The sequence below is a fragment of the Thunnus maccoyii genome, chromosome 23 (genome assembly GCF_910596095.1).
Source record: "Thunnus maccoyii chromosome 23, fThuMac1.1, whole genome shotgun sequence".
Lineage (NCBI taxonomy): Eukaryota > Metazoa > Chordata > Actinopteri > Scombriformes > Scombridae > Thunnus > Thunnus maccoyii.
Window position 1 is genome coordinate 18,439,151 of NC_056555.1, and position 19,021 is coordinate 18,458,171.

Here is a 19,021-nt window from a genome sequence, read left to right on the forward strand (position 1 = left end):
GGCAGCCAGAGTAAAACATGGCGACAGTGTCAAACAGTTCACCGCATCTTGAACCGAGTCCCAGTCTACGAAAACTGATGTCATTAACCAAATATGGATGCATTCAGCTTGCAGAGCCAACAAAGGCAGATATCCGACAGACATTCAGACTACCATGAAGAAGCTTCTTTTTCCATTTCCTTACTTGTACAGCTTTGGGCGTTGTGTATTGGTAGTCAGGCTTGTTGCACATTTTTTTGATATTTCTTCTTGTTTGCTATACCACAGTGGTTAAGTTTGAGATTAAACCTGATCTACAGGAACATACCTCGTACAGAATTGTGCTGTTACCATGGAGCAGAGGAGCATAACAGATATATGAATGGCCAACCACCCAGCCCAGGTCTGACGCTGCCCACCAAACCTGCAAAAAGTGGAATATGGTGAGTATATGTACAGAGTCACCTGTTCACAGTCATCTAATATTATTTAGTCAAACAACATAATGTATTAATTGTAACTTTATTAGTGGAGATTGCATTAACAAAGTAACCAACACTAAAAAAACACCCAAAGTACTTGAAAGTGCTACAAATATAAATTAAACAGAAAAAAAATACAACTTTCAGAACTCAGAAGGATGCTTTATTGCCTTACATCTCCAGGATTGAGTCCATAAATATTTGACATGGTCCATTTCAGCATCACAGCATAGCCTGCAGTGTCTCGCGCAACACCCTGGGGGGCAAGATAAGAAAAACATTAAACGGGTGACAAGTATTGCACTAGGCAAAGAAGCAGGGGTTCAATATCAATCTAAAGTCGGCCACTCAGGCCGGTTGTGCTGAGGAGGATGGTATTTTGTTTTTAAGTGACTGCCTCTCAAACCGATTCCAATTTCAAGCTTTTATTAGTTAATGGTGCTGTATAAACATTTTTGAGCAAAACAGTGTGTCCTAGAATCCTGACGTCCACAATTATGGAGTTTTACTGAAAGTTATGGGCTCCCTACAGCCATAACAGAGAAATTCACAGTAGCTCCCAGAAACAAAAGCTGGCAATAACAGCACTATTAAGCTCAGGAAATTGCCGGCAGGTGGATATTTTATATCATCTGTTGGTCAAAGACAAAATGATGCTATTTGAAAGGAGCCGAGGGTTTTCCATTTCATACTGGCTGCAGGCAATTCCTCCTGCATGAGCTCCAGCTCTTGCAGTGGAAACGTTCCTTCTTATTTACAGGTATGTCATAGTGATGGTGTTTAGATTGGGCCGGCATTGTTTTGTAGAGTCAAAGAGCACATGAGTCACACAGAGGCTCCAGCCAGAACTGACAGTATTTAGACAAACAGTGCAAGCAGTAAAGCACACAGTATAACTTGTGTATGTGAGATTGTGTGTGTTTACATGGCATCTACAAGTCTATGAATGTATTGATTTTTATTTGATACCATCTTTTCTCGGAGGAATGCAATTACCTTTGGTGTTCCAGTCGTCCCAGATGTATAGAGGACATAGAGTGGATGGTTGGAGGGAACAGGAACACAGTCATGTGGTCGAGCAGTGGCCATCTCTTCCTCCCAGTCCAGACTCAGCTCCGGGCTCATTGATACCTTCTCCTAAAACACAAAGTAATAAGAGGAAGATACACTTATTTCCACTCTAATTAAACTATCTAAAGTGGTGAAGGGTGTTACTGCTCTCTGAGGAGGTTATATGAGTTGTTGACTTCATTTCAAGACAAAAATAATACATGATAAAGCAGTATTACAATTTCAGTTTTTCATGAAGCAATATACTGTAGTCTCTGTTCTAACCATAGACTGTATAAAAATAATGGACGTAGCCACCATGACGTCACCCATTGGTTTGTGGACTCACGTTTTAAAGCCTCGATTTTGGCATTTGGCATTTTGACCGTCGCCATCTTGGATTTTTTGAGCCAGAAGTGATGAGAAGGGACCATATTTGGATGAGAGGGTGGAAAGCTAGCTGGTAGCTTGGTTAGCACGGTTAGCACTTACAGTCTATGGTTAACTGTGACAATGCTAATGCAAATTTTCGCTAGTAAAAGCGGGCTTACATCAATTAAAACCAAATGTACTAACCGGAAAAACTGAACATCTGACTCCTTAAGGGTCTTTTAGTACAACCAAACGCTGACTTAAAAGACTTTTTATGTGACCAAAATGTTATAATTAACTTTCATGAACTGAAAACACACTGATATAACGACAGCTATGGCTACGCCTATACCCTGAATCTGGAGTTACACCATGTTTACTTTACCTAATCAACGTTGTTGACTTGTCAATCACAACGTAGCCACGCCCTAAAGCATACCCTGCTTTATAGTCAAATTTAAATTAAATGGTACCATAATTTACAACATGTACACCATGCAGTATTGAACAAGACTTGAAACTAGCAATTGAACTAAACTCATTAGGAAATGGTTTAGTGAGGCAATAAATCAAGTGAGAAGTAGGGTCAGTTTCTCATAGACTTCTATACAATTGGGCTTCTTTTACGAGCCAGTGAAGTCGCCCCCTGATGGCCATTTGAGAGAACTGCGGGTTTAAAGCACTTCCGCACTTGCCTCACTTTTCAGACCCGGAACTACGGACCTGTCCAAATATGGTCCCTTCTCATCACTGCTTCATAGATTGAAGCCCATACATCTCCCACTGCCAACATCTGTCTCATTTCAAACTTTTGTAAATCTCTGTGATACTTTAATTTCATTAATATTTAATCACCCTTGTAGACTGCAGTCTCATTCTTGGCTTTCTTGGGTCTCAGATAATGAACTCAAGACCAAGACTTTATTCAAAATGACAGACTCTTGAGGCAAAGGATCCCCATTAAACCTTCATCTTTCTGAAAAAGCATCTTTGTTTACTCACTAAAGCCAAGCCAGACCAAAACCTGGCTGATGCAACAAGGCTTTCATGTTGGAAGCTGTGTTCACAGAACCGCAACCTCTTGCTTACTGAATGCAATAATTGACAAAAGCAGCTGCAACCACCTTCAAAGCAGTGCTTCACATGATTTTAAGGGGTTGAGTTTACAGTGAATTTCCCATGAAAACTATTTATCTGATAACAGTTTTGTGTCCACCTTGTATATCTTCCTAAAAAAAAAATGCTGCCTCCCATCTGCAATCTCTGGATGATTCATTGACTGATAAGACTAGTGGGGCCAAACCAGATAAATTCATCAATGTAATATTCATTTAAGAACACCACAGAGCCAGAAAGAGGTACATTGTGTAACAGAAAACAAATGTGACTGAGACACGGAGGTCAGAAAACCAATTTAAGAGAAATGATTGCAATACTATGCTATCAATTTTGAGAATAATTTCCCCAAGCCCCAAACTGAGTGCTTTTCTTTCACGCATGTTGCGATGGAAAATTAGCTCCTTATATGGAAATACTTTGCTATACCTGTGTTTAGTACCTAGATGTGCAAGTGTAATGAACAATTTTTAACTTGAGCTCTTATTGTGTACTCTCATATCTGAAGATGTTCTCAAATGAGGCTTAGGATGAGAGGAACTTAATCTTGTGACTGTGATGCAATAAGCAAGGATGCAGCCGGAGAGAGTGTGTGTGTAACTGACAGGTCACAAAATGTTCCAGAGCATCCTGTGAGGAGCGACGCTGCAAGTATAAGAATGACAGCTAGACTGTGTTCGGGGCTCTTTGTCTAACTCAGACACTCTGTCCTGTATGCGTACGTGTGTGACTCCTGAATAAAACTCTGAAAGACAATCCCTCTTTGCTAAATCCCTTTTTATTACAGAATGTCCATGACACCTGTGTATAAGGGAGGTATTTTTTAGCTTGCTGTCATCATATTAATGCATTATTGTGTGCTCTATAATCATTATTAACAGCTCAACTTGCCATCAAATATGATCTATGCCAGGCTGACTATGACAGGCACCAAACTCCATCCCTCAGCTGCAAACTTACTATGCACATTTTCAGCCTGTCTCATCTACTTGAACCAGCTATACATCCTTTTATCATTTGACACAGTGGCAGGATTTGCAACGCTGTCACACCACTGATCAGGCACGTCGCAGCCGTGGGTGTTATGGGTGTTGCGACACCCGAACTTTCACAGAAACATGATTCCACCCCCTCATCCCCCCTCCACCACCACCACCACCACTTTTGCTGAGGTAGACATGAAACTGAGTTCCCCATAGGCTACATGAAAACCTATTGGTCAAGTTAGATTGGTTGAACGGCCATCCAGCCTATCATAACCATTTGACCAACCCACCAGGCCAGTGAAGGGTAAACATTTGGAGTACGATAAAGTTACGTGTGTGCTTCTGTCACTGTGATAACAGATAAGGGAATAACAGATCAGAGGTATGAAACAGCTATTTAATACTAGGTGATAAGGACAATTTTGCCCTTTGTTATTTCTGACACTGGTTTTGAGTGGAGTACTGTACTTGTAATGTGAAAGCTGCTGTGTTCTTGCCAATTTCACCCATTGACACTGGTTTTGAGTAATAATGGGTATGATTGAGTTGGACAATGTAGCTCAGTTTTCATCTTGTTGTGTATCGCAGATGAAATAGGATAAAAGAGCATTAAAGTCTCATCTTTATATTTTTTGTGAAATATAAGGGCAATGGCGGTGCTCATGTCCCACCCCTAGAACCCCCCCACGCTTTTAAAATCATTGCTCCACCCCTGCCATTGACAGAAAATGGATTTAGTCAATGTAGGAAAATATGTTACAATCCAATGCTTTAAATTCAGCTGGATAATTAAATGCTCTCTTATAATGTAGGTTAAACGCCCCTCTGGATAAAGTAAAAAATGTACAGTACAGTAGTCGAGTTAGAATCAAGTTAGAATCAAATTTGACATTTTGGAGATTTCTCACAACAGCAGGCTGCCATATTTCAGATATATTTACATTCTGTCACATAACTTGGCAGGTTTAGTAATGACACCACACTCTCAAATTGAGCGTCACGGTGCTTTGTGGTACTTACCATATTAGGCCGGTTGTAGATGAGGACTTTGGAGGGCCTGTGAGAGCTCAGCTCCAAGGCCTTCTCCACCAGAGGGATGTACTCTACTCTTCTGCCTGGCTCGATGCCAAATGAGGCTGTAACCATCAGCTTGGGCTGAAAAACACAAAAATGGATTGGATTGTGTTGAAATGTCAAACAGTCAAACATACAGCATCATGACATTTGACAGAAACAGCAGCCAGAACTCCCACCCTCGAATTAAACATTTGCTTTGCTGCATTTTTAACAAGATATTAGAATCTGTTGTGTATAGCAGCACTCCAGTGTCCAGTGTTAAAATGCAGCAGGCTGCCACACAAGACACCTAAGACGTATATATGTTGTCAGCACTATGTCATTTAACTTTATAGATTTTAAAGCCTGAGGCACATACCTTCATACACCCTACTTTGAAGGAGATTGCCCTTAAATGGCACACAATCAGTCATGGTTAGCTCATTTCCCCCTAATGGCCATCATAAGGTCTCTTTTCTGCTTCACTACTGAATTGCAATGGATGATTGATATCTATGACAAGAGCGTCCTTGTTCATACTGTATGTAAATAAGAATGTTACCGCTATTCATCCGAAAATATTTGAGTCTACAATACTTCAACATTACTGTCCCCTGAAGTGTACCTCAACAACATGAGCTCTAACACTTGATCAAGTATGTGACGGCAATACTTTATAATACTAAATTTCCTCAGATTTATATTCATATAAACACATCACTCAATAGGAATCATTATCTTCACAAACATTCCCTGTCAATGTGTCAGAGTTATCTATTAATTCTTCCGGTTTCCCCGTTTAAAAATCTCATTTCATATGGCAAGAACATTATTCTTGAGTTGAGAGAAAAGGCGAGCCAAGTGCTTTCCGCTGTGAATGATTCATACTGAACTTAAAGAAACAAAGAAGCCTCAGGCACCTCCGGCATTCAGTTTTTCAGATATTTTTCAGGATAAATAGCCCACATTCTTTATGGAAAATTGAAACAGGAAACTTGGTTGCAGCCATATTGTAGCCTTGCTTCATATATGTACATATGGTAAATGTGCTGCACTTATATAACGTCTTTCTAGTCTCCCGATCACTCAAGCCACATTCATCCATTCACCCACACATTCATATGCTGATGGCATGGTGCCAACATGCTCATCAGGAGGATCTAATTATTAACACACACATTCACACACTTGGCTTCAGTATCTTGCCCAAGGACACTTCAACATGTGGATTGGAGGAGTCGGGAATCAAACCGTTGATCTTCCAATTAGTGGATGACCAGCTCTACCTCTTGAGCCACAGTTGCCATATAAGAGCAAAGAGTCATCACATCAGTATGTCCTTCATTTTTTATGAGGCCAAGCTACCATAAGAAAGAGTGACACTGATTCAATAAAAATTGTTCTGCTCCAAAAAAAGATTGATGTCAACAAGAGGTGAATAACAAAATTTTCTAACCTTGGCATGATTGATCCGGACAGAAAGTTCTTTGGAAGCAAAGCCACCAAAAATGAGGCTGTGCGGGGCGCCGATTCGTGCACAAGCCAACATGGTGAACATGGCCTGGGGCACCATGGGCATGTAGATGACCACCAGATCCCCTTTCTGCACTCCATTCTTCACCAACACTCCTGCTAGCCTTGACACCTGAATCAAAGATACAGATGAGCAAATACAAAAAACACTGCAGAGTACTAAATATCAACATGCATTTTGGCAAAGTTAACACTGTACCATTTCAAATGTCGGCTTAAATATAATTTGGATCATTGTTCTTGACTACTTTAACCAACATAAAGCAGTGAGGTTAAAAAGACACATTATCAGGTTATTAATATGAACATATAATGTAATTTATCCAAAGTTCATCACTGATAACCTTCAATTGGACCTAATCTTACAAATGAAAGACCTCAACATCTTTTGATAAATCAAATTAAATTAAATATGCCTCTTTACCATTACATGTCATCTGTCAAGTTAGTGACTCAAATGTCAGTCAAGTGAATTATTTTCCTCTCTTTCCATTGTTATGTTTGTTGTCTTTAATGCTAATGTTGGCTCAATCTAGCTGCCACAGCAAAACACTTGGCCAACTGTCTCAGCTGAAGGATGGAAAATTTACTTATTGTCATGTGAACACTTACAAATTCTAATGTCAGTCCTCAAAATTCAACCAAAAATTGCTTCTATGCCTCACAGATTTCATTTTTACCACCACACATCATCACAGCCCTGATCAGGCTTCAACAAAATGACTCAATGCAGCTCTAATACTATTTACCTGGTCCTGAAGTTCCCTGAAGGTGATGATCTGTTTAGTTCCAGTCACTGGGCTGTCATAAATGATGGCAGGCTGCTCTCCACGTCCGCTCTCTACATGACGATCCACAGCATTGTAGCACATGTTCAACTTCCCTCCAACAAACCTGACAAAATGAGAAAACATCATTGTACTAAAAACTAACAAGCAGGAACACTGTTATTTAAAGTAACTTTTAAAAATATGCACACATAATGCATGTTTCCAAATATATAATCATCAGTCATCGCCTCTATCAGCACATCCCTAACAACATACTTCTCTGAAGTGTGTATTTGTGGCAGGTAGGGTTCATTCCTTTCATTTAAAAATACAACACAACCTGATGAAACCAACTCAGACAAAAATGCATGCAGTTGCTTTTGCCAGCAGCATGCAGCAAATCAATGTACTTGATTAGGGGGCAGTTTCAAACTCATTATGGTGCTCTGCATATGGATAAAGAGCACCAAGCAGGCTGAACAGATGGTGTCTGGGATCTTGTGTTTTGGGAGCCAGAGAGAGGTGGTGGCTGTGTCCTTCATTTTATCTTAGCTGAACAAGGCTCTGACAGCCCTGGCTTTTTCCCCACCAGGGTGGTTGTGGGAATTTACAACCCCAACCAGTAAACAAAAAAAGAAAATAATTTCTGTCTTTGCATCATTCTCAGTGCAGGAGTGTGTGCAGGGGCTGTCTTGCATTTAGATAATGTTAGCTTTCCGAAAAGCAACACGCAAACATGATGTAAAGTCCCACAGCTATATTAGAAAGAGAACTTTTATCCATCTTGCACCCATCCCACACTTGCCTTGAGCATTGAAGAACTTAATTTCCAGTCTTCTCTGGTACAATTTAAGAACTGCAAAACTTGGGTAAGACTTAGTTAACTTGGTGCAACTCTTAAGGCTGTAACTGTTCTTCTGATATCTAAAATAATAGTCCTTATTTTTTTTAACCTTAGCCAAAAGTTTTGCTTTGTTAGCCAAACAAAGATGGCGGCAGGAAGTGACATATCTACTTGCTCCTCTTTTAGGACTCATCACTACATTTATCTTGTTCACTTACTGTCATTTGTATATATATGTTATAATTAAAACTGTATATTTTCAACTTGTTTGTATTTATCTTACATCCTTTAACTAGCAGAGGAGCCACTTCCACTTATTATCTTTGGTTTAAGACTTTGTGCCACAACAAAAAATCTGATTCCAGTCAGATGGGGAGTTCAAAAAAAGCATGATCTACTTTTTGAGGTTTTTTTTTTGGTTAGTTTGTTCTGAGGGGATTTTTCATGTCTCCCAGAAAAAAAGATTATCTAGAACTCCAATTTAATTAATCATCAAGATGAGAGTCGAATATAAAATACTCTGCCTACTGAGTTTAGTGAAAATAAGACTCTACAAAGCCCTTAAACCTTGAGGCCAGTGGTTCTCAAAGTGGGGTCCAGGGACACTTAGGGGCCCTTGAGGGGTTTCCAGGAGGTCCCCAGAAAAAAGGGGAATAATTTATTTTCAATATACTTCCATCCAGAGGTAGCACAACAGTGTATGACTATTTTGGTCATGGGTTTCATACACTTTCTGTAATAAAACAGCTAAAAGCAGAAATCTTATTAGATGGGGGACCCTGGGACAAAATCTCAACAAATGAGGGTCCGTGGTGTGTAATTTGTGTCAGTTTAGGGATCCTTGACGTGAGAAGTTTGAGAACAAACTGCCTGAGGCTCCTCTGATTGCTACAGTAGAGAGGGACCACGGAGTTTATTGGTGAATTGGGATTGTCGTGATTTAATTATACAAATTTCAGTGCCATAAATTAATTTTGAAAGTCTTTCAAGGCTTCCAATGTTTTCCTCATATTCTCGCCAAGGATTATGAGGTCCATGGGAAATTGAGACTCATGCCAAATAAGGAGGCTTTGATTTATTTGAGGATATATGTGGCGTTCAGGCGCAAATTGTTTATAAAGTTTCACTTTGAATACACAACTGGGATGGTGCATTTAGATCCAAATTTCACGTGGTGTTTCTCGTTTGTTACAGTGAAACCTACCAGTTTGGGAACACTGGATCCTCAACGTGCAAAGTTTTACTCCACGGTTCAAACCAGTTTATGTCCTGTCCCATCTCAGCCCAGAATGTCTCGGGGTTGTCCCTCGCCGATGCGAAGGCTCGGCTGTACGCCGTGTCGGATGTATAGTTCCTGCAGCACTGCAGGGCGAAATACTTCTTGATGTGTGCAGATGCATGCGATCCTGCTGCTCTTACGCCACGTTGTTGCGCTGAAACAGTCCACAATAACCTCCCGAGTGTCCCTTTACGCTGAACCGGGGCGCAGTGATTCAAGCGCAGTAAGTGTTTGATTTGGAAGTGCATTGCTGCTGCTGTTGTTGTTTTGTAGGTTAAACTTTCACAGAGTTCTCGTTCTTCCTGTTTCTCTGCAGGTGGGGGGCCCGCATCTACAATTCAACGCTGGGCGACGTCATCTGAGGCCGGCTAAAGGGAGAAAATCCTGCAACACGAATCCTTACAATATCCTCTTGGTATGCGAACTATGAACTGGATGTAGTTGTTACAGGAGGAGCTTTGAGACACAGTCTGAATTGTTTCACAACTGATTAACTGGTTGCACTGCAAACAGTGAATCAGCAAAGAACAAAGGATGCTGCAATGACACATAAGGAAAAAATGTTTAAAAGTTCATTTTGGGGGATCTGCATACAAGTCAAAAACAGTCTTAAGTCCTCAAGACATTTCTGAGGAATAGCTTTAACCTATAGCATATCTTTTAGTATGCAAAACAAGAGGAAATCCATATGGTTGATATTTACTTGTGAACCGCTTTTAGCTCCTCTCCATCTCAGATCTTTGTTTACCAGCAACATTAAACTTGCAGAATCTTCATGATACTTCTCTCCTGAAGAATGCAAACCGCTCATTAACTCTTATCAAGAGGAAAGGCATGCTTAAAGTGTGTGATGTCGAAACAAAATGTCTCAGAGTGTACTTTTCTTAAGCTTAGTCAGTCTTGTTAGGTCTTATCACAACAGCAGCTTGTGCAATCTGCACAACTCACACCACCTGGATAGCAGCTCTGTCTTCTCAGACGGTGTTGGCGTACATCTCTCGTCACCGCCATCATCCAAGCTGCTGGTAAATACCCATAATCCAGCTGAACCTCCAGGAGGTGACCCCTGAACACTGGTGCCCCCCGGTTGAGTAACTCATCCATCTGATATTTCAAGTCATCTGTTTCTATTTTTACATGCAGAGCAGTGTTTCCCGTTCTGGCAACGTCATGCAAACGTGTCTATATCTACGGACGCCTTTGTATTGCTTTGACTTGTGCAACAGAGTTCATTGCATTTCTCAGGAAACTTGTGAATTTTAAAGAAATTGCACAATCGACTTGGACCATTTTTTGCTGCACATTTGCAGTAGTTTATTAGGAGAATAACAGTAAATCCTATGTCCCATAAACTGACAGACTAAAAGATATCAGCCATGAAATCAGCACCTATAATAACGTACAACAACGTCATTTTTTTGTACATTTTTTCACATTTTGAATTATTGATCAAGGTCTTCTCTATAATCTACCACCTCCCAGTCTTCTATGGTTTTTCAGAGATGATGAAATCGTGCTTATTTTTTTGTTTTTTTAACTTCATACTGATTTGAATTTTATCACATTTCAACGGCGCATATAAGTTACAATCTGTTTTCATGTATAACTATAATTAAACTCTGACAGCAAAAAGATGCCTCCCTCTCCTCCTGTACTGTAATTGGTTCAGCCAAAAGGTCTCTGTAAATCACTACTCCCCTCAGATGCTGCCATAACTCTTTTTATAGCAGTACAGATGCTATTGGCAGAATATGTATCATTCTTACACTCTCTGGCACCGGACGTGCACGGAGCATTAACTAATAGCGGCTTGTAAAGGCCGATCAGGACCCTCCGTCCTGCCCTATTCTTTGATTTGATGTGATGAGTGTGAATCTTTTGAAGCAGGAATCAGTCAGCTGCCCTTCAGAAACAGTCAGCGGCAAATTACCAGAGTTTATCTACAAATGATTAATCTCCAGGCAATGTTTTTTCCCCTGCAGAGTGTCTAAATGTGGATTTATAATCAAATTAGTTTGAAAATAATGATTGCTGTTTCACATTTTGAATGGCTTCTAGACGCAGCGGTTGGCAGAGGAGCTCTTGAGTGATTCCAGTCAACATTATCCCTATTTTAAAATAAGTGATACATCATTTCAGGTTATTACAGATGACTGAATTTATTTAAAAAAACTGCCTAAAACTGAACATGCAAAATACAATAGGGACACTGATGATGTAAATCCAGGTAAAAGCCATTATGCTTTGTTGATTATTCCTTTAATCTATGCTACTCAAGGCTAACAGTTATTTCTTAAAGATTTGACATAGTGGGATATGAGGATGTAATATGAATATAAATGTCCTGTAATCAGTCCATGAGCAGCTAAAATGCTAAGTGAGCTATGGCATAGCATCAGTGAATTTTCTCATTTTATTTTCAGTGGTAAAATAACATGCTGCCCATTCTGTTAGCTTTCTTTTTAAACAAAATGATATTAAATCACCGATAGCTGATAGATGCAAAAAACAAGAAAACTAATGAGCAGTGTTATTACTTTTGGGTCATTTCCATTTGACAAAGTAAGTGGGTGCTGTTTCCCTGAAGGGGGCGTCAGCAGCCTAATGGTTAGAAAGAAAGTTGTATTAGAGGTTTAAATCCCAAAGCAGTGATTAGTATGTGGCAGTCACCCATAATAACAGTCTATAAAGACAAAGCCTTGAATATACTGAGTGAATATTGCAATTCTTTAGCAGCTGCTGCAAAGAAAATAGTATATTTTTTTTGTCAAGTTGCCTTTTTAATTGCGAATCAATTTATTAAAATGTCTGCCAGTTCGCCTCCCACATGTTTACATGATGTACTTTCATTATCTGTCAGCCGCTGCCTGATGGAGCTCGGTAATAATAATAATAAAAAAAACAGAGCTGCTGTGTGAAGGGGAAGAAAAAGTCTGTCACAAGCAAGAAAAACCACAACACAAACATTTACATAAGAACATGATTTTCAAGTCTTTATCAGGTCACCAGTAAATTTCCATGTGCTTTTTTTTTTTTTTTTTTTTTTTTTCACCAGGACTTTTCCAGTGTGACATGCCACAAAGATAACCGTCAGACTGCAGGGATTAGAGTCAGCAGTTATCAAAATGAATTGCCTAATGTTCCTTTTTAACAAGAACAGGATGAACAGTTATTACCTGGACCAATGTGTTCATTTAGTGAAACAACACTCTGCCGTCCTTCATTGCAGAATTACAGAAAGGCAATGAAAGCATCCCCGTCAAATGATATTACCTGTTGAATTTTTCCCTGAGTGTTGATGGGGAATTGCTGCTTTTAAATGGAGCTCTGGACCTGACTAATGTTACAGTAAGAGCTTTAATCTGATAGACAAGCGTACTTGAGTGCAGTTTGCTCTGTCTACATGGCCTCTTGCATCTCCTTCTGCGGGAGTGGACGCCTTTCAGAAATCAATTCACTTGCAGTTAAAGGGCTTTAAGAGCACTGCAGCGTAATCCCACCTCTTAAAAAAAAAAAAAAAAAAAAAAGCAGAACTGTATTCCAGCCCATATGGATGGGAGGCTGTAATCTCTTTGTGCCCTCTTTCTGTGCGCTCTCTAAGCCGTCTCCCTCTTCATCCGTCCCTCCAGCACCACCACTTACCACCAGTTTACATCTGCATGCAGCTGGGTGGGACCATAGGGGTGGCTGGAATTCACCAGCACATATGGACTGTGCGCAGTTGATTAGATGTGAGCAGGTTTAGTAGCGGTTTCAATCATATACAGAGAAGATTATGATGAGAGAACGTTCCCCGAAATGCTTATAAATGATGAAAATTAAATCTAACTGGAATCAGCAGGCGCATCGATTTTACATTTTTAAAATTTCATTTATCCCGTAGCTGCCGATTTGAATTGAAGTGAAGCAGGAGTGAGGTAATTGCTTCCCAAATGGGTATAGGTTAAGTGATTTTTCTTTTCATGCGAGGCAAGACATATGAGATTCAAATGACTTTACTGTCTATATGATACCGGGGAATGTGGCGTGAAGCTGTGCACATAAAAACCCCCCAAAATATTAGTCCTTGTCTCAGGTGTGTATTCATGCTTACAGCTCACATTTGTCATGGCGAAGTCATGCTTTGCGAGCCATGTGACACGTCATGCTGCCCCCCCTCTAACCAGGGATTTGCTACTTGTTCTTGTTCAGCACTGCTTCTGTCAAGTGCAATGACTAGCCATGTATGAGATATGCCACAGCAGCAGGCACCATTAGGCAGCAGATCTACAGTAAATGAAGAGAGTCAGTTTGGCTCTGTTCTGTGGTAACACATAATCCTTAAGCCCTTCAACTAAGGTTCACTATCATCATTCAGTTCTTATCTATCAGGGCCGCATGCAGCGTACGTAGCCAAGAGAGGAGATAACAGGCAGCATGGCTCAGCAGTTCACAATAAACCTTAATGGCAAGTGGTTGCAATCAACTGATCTCTAAAAGTGCAATAGATGAATGGATTGAACGGTTAAGCATCTAAGCATCTGCACGTGCAAGCACAGAGACACACACATGTGCACATGATAGTGAGATTCAGCATGCAAAAAACATAATAGTTGACCGCTGCAGATGGTGAAGCCATGTTGTGGAATCAAGTGTAACTTTTTTTTCATTTAGTCTGAAGTCCAGTTTGCACCTTCATATCTTTCTGACCTCATCACCCCTTATACTCCCCCTCATGTGCTCTGATCACTTGATGCGGGATGTCTTACTGTTCCTAGAATCAAGAAAAAAAATCAATAGGCAGTCGAGCGCTCTCCTACCGAGCTCCCTATCTCTGGAACCAGCTACCTCTTATAATCAGGGAAGCTACTTCTGTTGAAATCTTTAAATCTAGACTCAAAACATACTTATTCTTACAATCATTAACAACATTGACATGGGTTGACATAGTCTTTTCCCTAACCCCACTGAGCCTGCTATCAGTTGTAGTGATGTGATCATGTTGATAATGTGATGTTTCACATGATGAGCTACCTCAGATGGTTTTCTGTGTTTTGGACCACTTTTAAATTTATCTTTTTTTTTCTCCTTTTGTGTGTGTCGTCCCTCCTCGATTGTTTTAACATTGTCCAGTAAGTTAGAGAGAACATTGATCTATGAGCTACACTATGTGGCCAAAAGTATGTGGACTCCATATCCTTATACTTTTGGGCTAGGCCCTAATACCAATTTAGGGAAATCTTAATGCCGCAACATACAATATTTTAGACAACAGTTTTTGCCTCCAACCGCTCTTTTGAGAGCAGCTGGATTCCAAAATCTTGTAGAAAGACTTTGGAAAGGAGTGAAAGCAGCAGATTAATGCCAATAGTTTTAAAATGAGATGCTTGTTCTAAATCTGTTTTCTTGGCTAATCTGTGCCTTTCTACCAATAAACTCAAACAAAATCTGATATTTTAGCAGAATGTTAAAAATCTTACTTTTCTTTTTCGGTTTTAAAATTATTGTGTTGTCCACTGTAAATTAATATTATATCGAGGAGATCTTGAATCAATATATATATATATATATATATATATGTGTGTGTGTGTGTGTGTGTGTGTGCGTGTGCGTGTGTGCGTGTAAAACTGCTGTTCCTATCCAAACAATTCCAGGTGATGATATTATAAGGATGGAGGTAGATTAATCCTCCTCCAAACCACTCCCAACCTCCCTCTCCTTCTTTCTCTCTCTCTCCCTCTCGCTCGCCCTCTCGCTCTCTCTCCCTCTTCCTCTCTCTCTCTCTCTCTCTCTCTCTCTCTCTCTCTCTCTCTCTCTCCCTGTGTGATGCTGCAGCTCTGGTAGTCTTTCCAGTCTCCAGTAAACAGCAGACATGGCGACAGTGGTCCAACCGCTCACTCTGGATCGAGGTAAGGCGCTCGTTGCTTTACAAATTTGTGTTTGTTATCAAAGGGCTTTTTTTTTTCTTGATTTGAAAACTTCGACAAGGAAGTAGCAACCCGAGGTAGATCCAGGTGTTTGTATCCGGCTCGGATTTCCCACCGATTGCCAGCACAGGTCGTTATTTCAAGGCAATATGAGCTCACGCTATTCTAAATAAATAAAAAATAAAATAAAAAAATAAAAAAAACCTCTCCAGCCTGTCGGTTCTGTGCGTGCGTTTTGCAGAATGGAGCGCTTGTTTCCTCTGGGTCTATTTGGGCACATATATTAATTCACCATCATTTATTTGACAAATGGACATGCTTACACTGCTCACAGTGCGTTTCGTTTATTTCCATCCATATTATGTAACCTCCTCGGTAATATTATCCTGTTACAGCTCGCTTTTTCTTTGTCATCCATAAACAAAAAAAATAAAAAAATAAATAAATAAATAAAAAAAAGACATACCTCAGCTACTGAGTCGCGGAAGCATTAAAATCTACTTTATCAGATAGGAGACAACTTTTGTATTTGATCAGTGCAGGTGCAAGACAGGTTGATGCTCTCGTAGCAAATATGAATAGGACGCAGGTCTTTTTGTACCTACTTGTTGGAAACAAACCAAATGCAAAAAATGTAATTAAGGGCTCATTATATCTTGTGATTATATCCCAGCCTGTTTTGCTAATGCATATGCACCACAGGCAGCGTTTAGTAAGAGCCGAGATAGAGTATTTAATTGTAGGCCATGTGACTTAAACACATATTTGTGCATCCCCCTGACCTCATTCATAATTCCTCCAGGATGAATTCTCACATCATTTAGCATTTGTTTCATTCTCAACAGCTGTAGTCCGACAATTAATTTTAGAATATTGTTCAATTGGTTAAAGCAAGCTTAAGAATCTCTTTAGTAATGTCATTAATGTGATATTATAGTACACTCTTGAGAAGCAGAGACTTACTATAAATCCCTGTACTGACTTGTTAAAAGTGTCTATTTTTAGATCACAGATGCAAAAAAAAAAAAAAAAAAAAATCCCCAGTCTTACATTCAGACCAAATGCATATCCACTGGCGAAATGTAATATTGCACAAGTCTTGCATAGGAAATGGAAGCTGTCAAATATAGAGAAAGGAGACACCTTAGTTATTTCCTCTGTGCCAAGTCAAGCCATCATCACCTCCCCAGCCACTTCCAAGCCACAGAAGGTGACTATAAATACATTTATCAGGTGGGGGAGTAAATTATTATGGTGTATATCAATCTGACTGATGTTGCTTGTTATTTAAAATCCAAGTAATTAGTCACGATTGATCATTCTCTCTGATTTAAGGAATTTGACTCAAGTCCATGTGCTTAATTGCAACTTGTTCTTCACTTAAGTTTAATGCTTCTGAGCAGTCAAGCTTTACTGATGCACAATCTGCTGCGTGCAAAAGTGCTATACCGTGCAGAGTTAATCAAATGAGCCAAAGATTGCACCAAGCAAACAGATAAACAATACGACCCACGCTTTTCCCACCCACCACTCACGCTTTAGAATCATAGAGAGGGGCTTTGCTGTGTCGATAAACAAGCTTTAAAAGCACAGATGCTGACATAAATGTCTTATATCTCAGTAAATGTCAGCACCCAGCCTTATCTGATCTTAGTCATTTGCTGGGGCAGTGACTCAAATATGACCTCAGCCTGTGCGCAGGGGTCCGATCCATATTCACATGCTGTGGCATGAATTCAACCAGTCAGCGGCTGGCAGCTGTAACGGCACGGGAAGTAGTAATGATAGTTTCGCGCAGGAGCTGTTAGACAGAGAGAGAGACAGAGAGAGAGAGAGAGAGAGAGGCAACATTACTGGCTCCCCTTTTTCAGCTGCTGTCACTTTGGAGAAAACACTATAATTGCTAATGAAAAGGTGCTCTTGTCTCTTGTTGGGAGTAGGCTTTAGCTGCAGAGTCGCTGAGTTTGTCAAACACACACGCGGGGAGGGATCGGACAGAGATGTTCATTTCCACAGCTCCCATTTGGCTTGTTGGGTCGCAGCAGGATGAAAAAGGTCTTACATCACTGATCTTCCTGTTATTGTCAGAGGAAATGACTGTTATAAGTAAGCTCCCTATCAGGAACAATGGATTTCAACCTCCCTGTATATATTATACAACCGGCCATTCTCTGTAGAGCTGGCATGAGCTACAAATAGGCATGTCCCAGAGATGACAACCTTTTTCCACATGAAGTAGTGAGAGGTGAGGCCTTCGTGGGTGAATCTCAACACTACTTTCATATATCCTTTTTACCAAAAGTGAGATAAAACAAGACTGAATGGGCCACACACAGCTGAATGCTAACGCCAGAGTGCAACATGCTCTCAATGAAAATGTTCACATTCTGGTGTTAAGCAGATATAATGTTCACCATTTTAGTTTAGCTTGTTAGCATGCTAACGTTTGCTAATTAGCAATAACCACAAAGTACAGCTGAGGCTGATGGGAATGCCTTGCTGGTTATGGCGCTAGATGAAAAATGAAAGGATCACAAAACCTGAATATCTGCACCAAATTTCATTGCAATCTACCCAGTTGTTCATAGTGGCAGTGAAAGTGTCGACACATTTAGAGCCCCTTAGACCCTCAGGTAGACTTTTGGGGCTTAATTAACAAAGGCTGCCTCTCCATGCCTTTTTAGTTCTGACCTCAGGAACAGTCAAGAGGTTTGAGCCAGAGGATCTAAGAGACCTAGCAGGCACTTATGTCTTAACCATGTCAGATAGATAAGATGGAGCAAAGCCATTCACAATTTAAAATTAATTCTGTAACTGCTGTAACCGACCAATAGCTTTCTGTTGTTGAGATATTTCACTCAAAACCCCAAATAACTCAAAGTGGTGCAGCGACAGACTGACCAACATTGCCATTTATGGAGCCATGGCTAAAACATCATTTTGATGGAAACTAGCTAACCTAAATGAGATTTGACTCTACTGTTCATTAAATGTGTGACATATATTAGCTGAGGTACATTAAGGCTCACAATCTGTATTAATACATCCCATAATTGCAGAACTATAGTTTGCATGTAGACAATGTATGATTGAAAGAAGGCTGCAAAGCTCCCAGAATTACTTTCAACAACCCTAAAAACAGAGCTGCAAACTTGTTGCATTCAGCTGTTGGTTGAACAGGTATGAAGTGAAGGATGAATAGAGCAGTGATACCTTAGAAAGGGCAGTAAAGCAATAGATTTTCAATTTGAGGAAAAGGTGCTCCTTGCACAGAATGCAACATCTTATACAGTGGCTGCATCACATTCTGGTCTACAGAGTCTCTGTTGAGAAAGTGCATTGTCCCCTGGGAGACTTTTGAATACCAGTTAAAAATGGCAACTCTTGAGAGAAGCCCTTACTTCTTCAAGTATGACTCTGGGTTTTCTTTACAAGATCCTGTGAGTCAAACAAAATCTATACAGTTTATAGCCTCATGGGCTTAATAGCCTGAAAGAAATAACTGCAACTGAGATCCCAGACCATGTTTTCTTTCTGGGAGATCATAGAGAGTTCACTGATGTGAGGCCCGACCTTATTCCCATCACATGCTTTCAGTCACACCAGTGATTTGAAGGATTAAAGGGGCGCTGACAAGCTGACGTCACT

At 40.2% G+C, this 19,021-nt stretch overlaps 2 protein-coding genes across 2 annotated transcripts in view; one reads left to right on the forward strand and one right to left on the reverse strand.

The window, feature by feature from the left end:
- Window positions 1-9,790, reverse strand: part of acss3 (acyl-CoA synthetase short chain family member 3) — a 38,167-nt gene extending 28,377 nt beyond the window's left edge. The window contains exons 1-7 of the mRNA XM_042402513.1: window positions 9,393-9,790; window positions 7,324-7,468; window positions 6,498-6,686; window positions 5,006-5,140; window positions 1,458-1,598; window positions 637-717; window positions 308-403 (exon numbers count right to left, since the gene is read on the reverse strand). Coding sequence (XP_042258447.1) covers window positions 308-403; window positions 637-717; window positions 1,458-1,598; window positions 5,006-5,140; window positions 6,498-6,686; window positions 7,324-7,468; window positions 9,393-9,715 — 1,110 coding nt within the window. The 5' untranslated portion in view covers window positions 9,716-9,790. The remainder of the gene's footprint in view (window positions 1-307; window positions 404-636; window positions 718-1,457; window positions 1,599-5,005; window positions 5,141-6,497; window positions 6,687-7,323; window positions 7,469-9,392) is intronic.
- Window positions 9,791-9,815: 25 nt separating this feature from the next.
- The window catches only part of lin7a (lin-7 homolog A (C. elegans)), a 42,056-nt gene continuing 32,850 nt past the window's right edge, over window positions 9,816-19,021 (forward strand). The window contains exons 1-2 of the mRNA XM_042402514.1: window positions 9,816-9,882; window positions 15,282-15,355. Coding sequence (XP_042258448.1) covers window positions 15,319-15,355 — 37 coding nt within the window. The 5' untranslated portion in view covers window positions 9,816-9,882; window positions 15,282-15,318. The remainder of the gene's footprint in view (window positions 9,883-15,281; window positions 15,356-19,021) is intronic.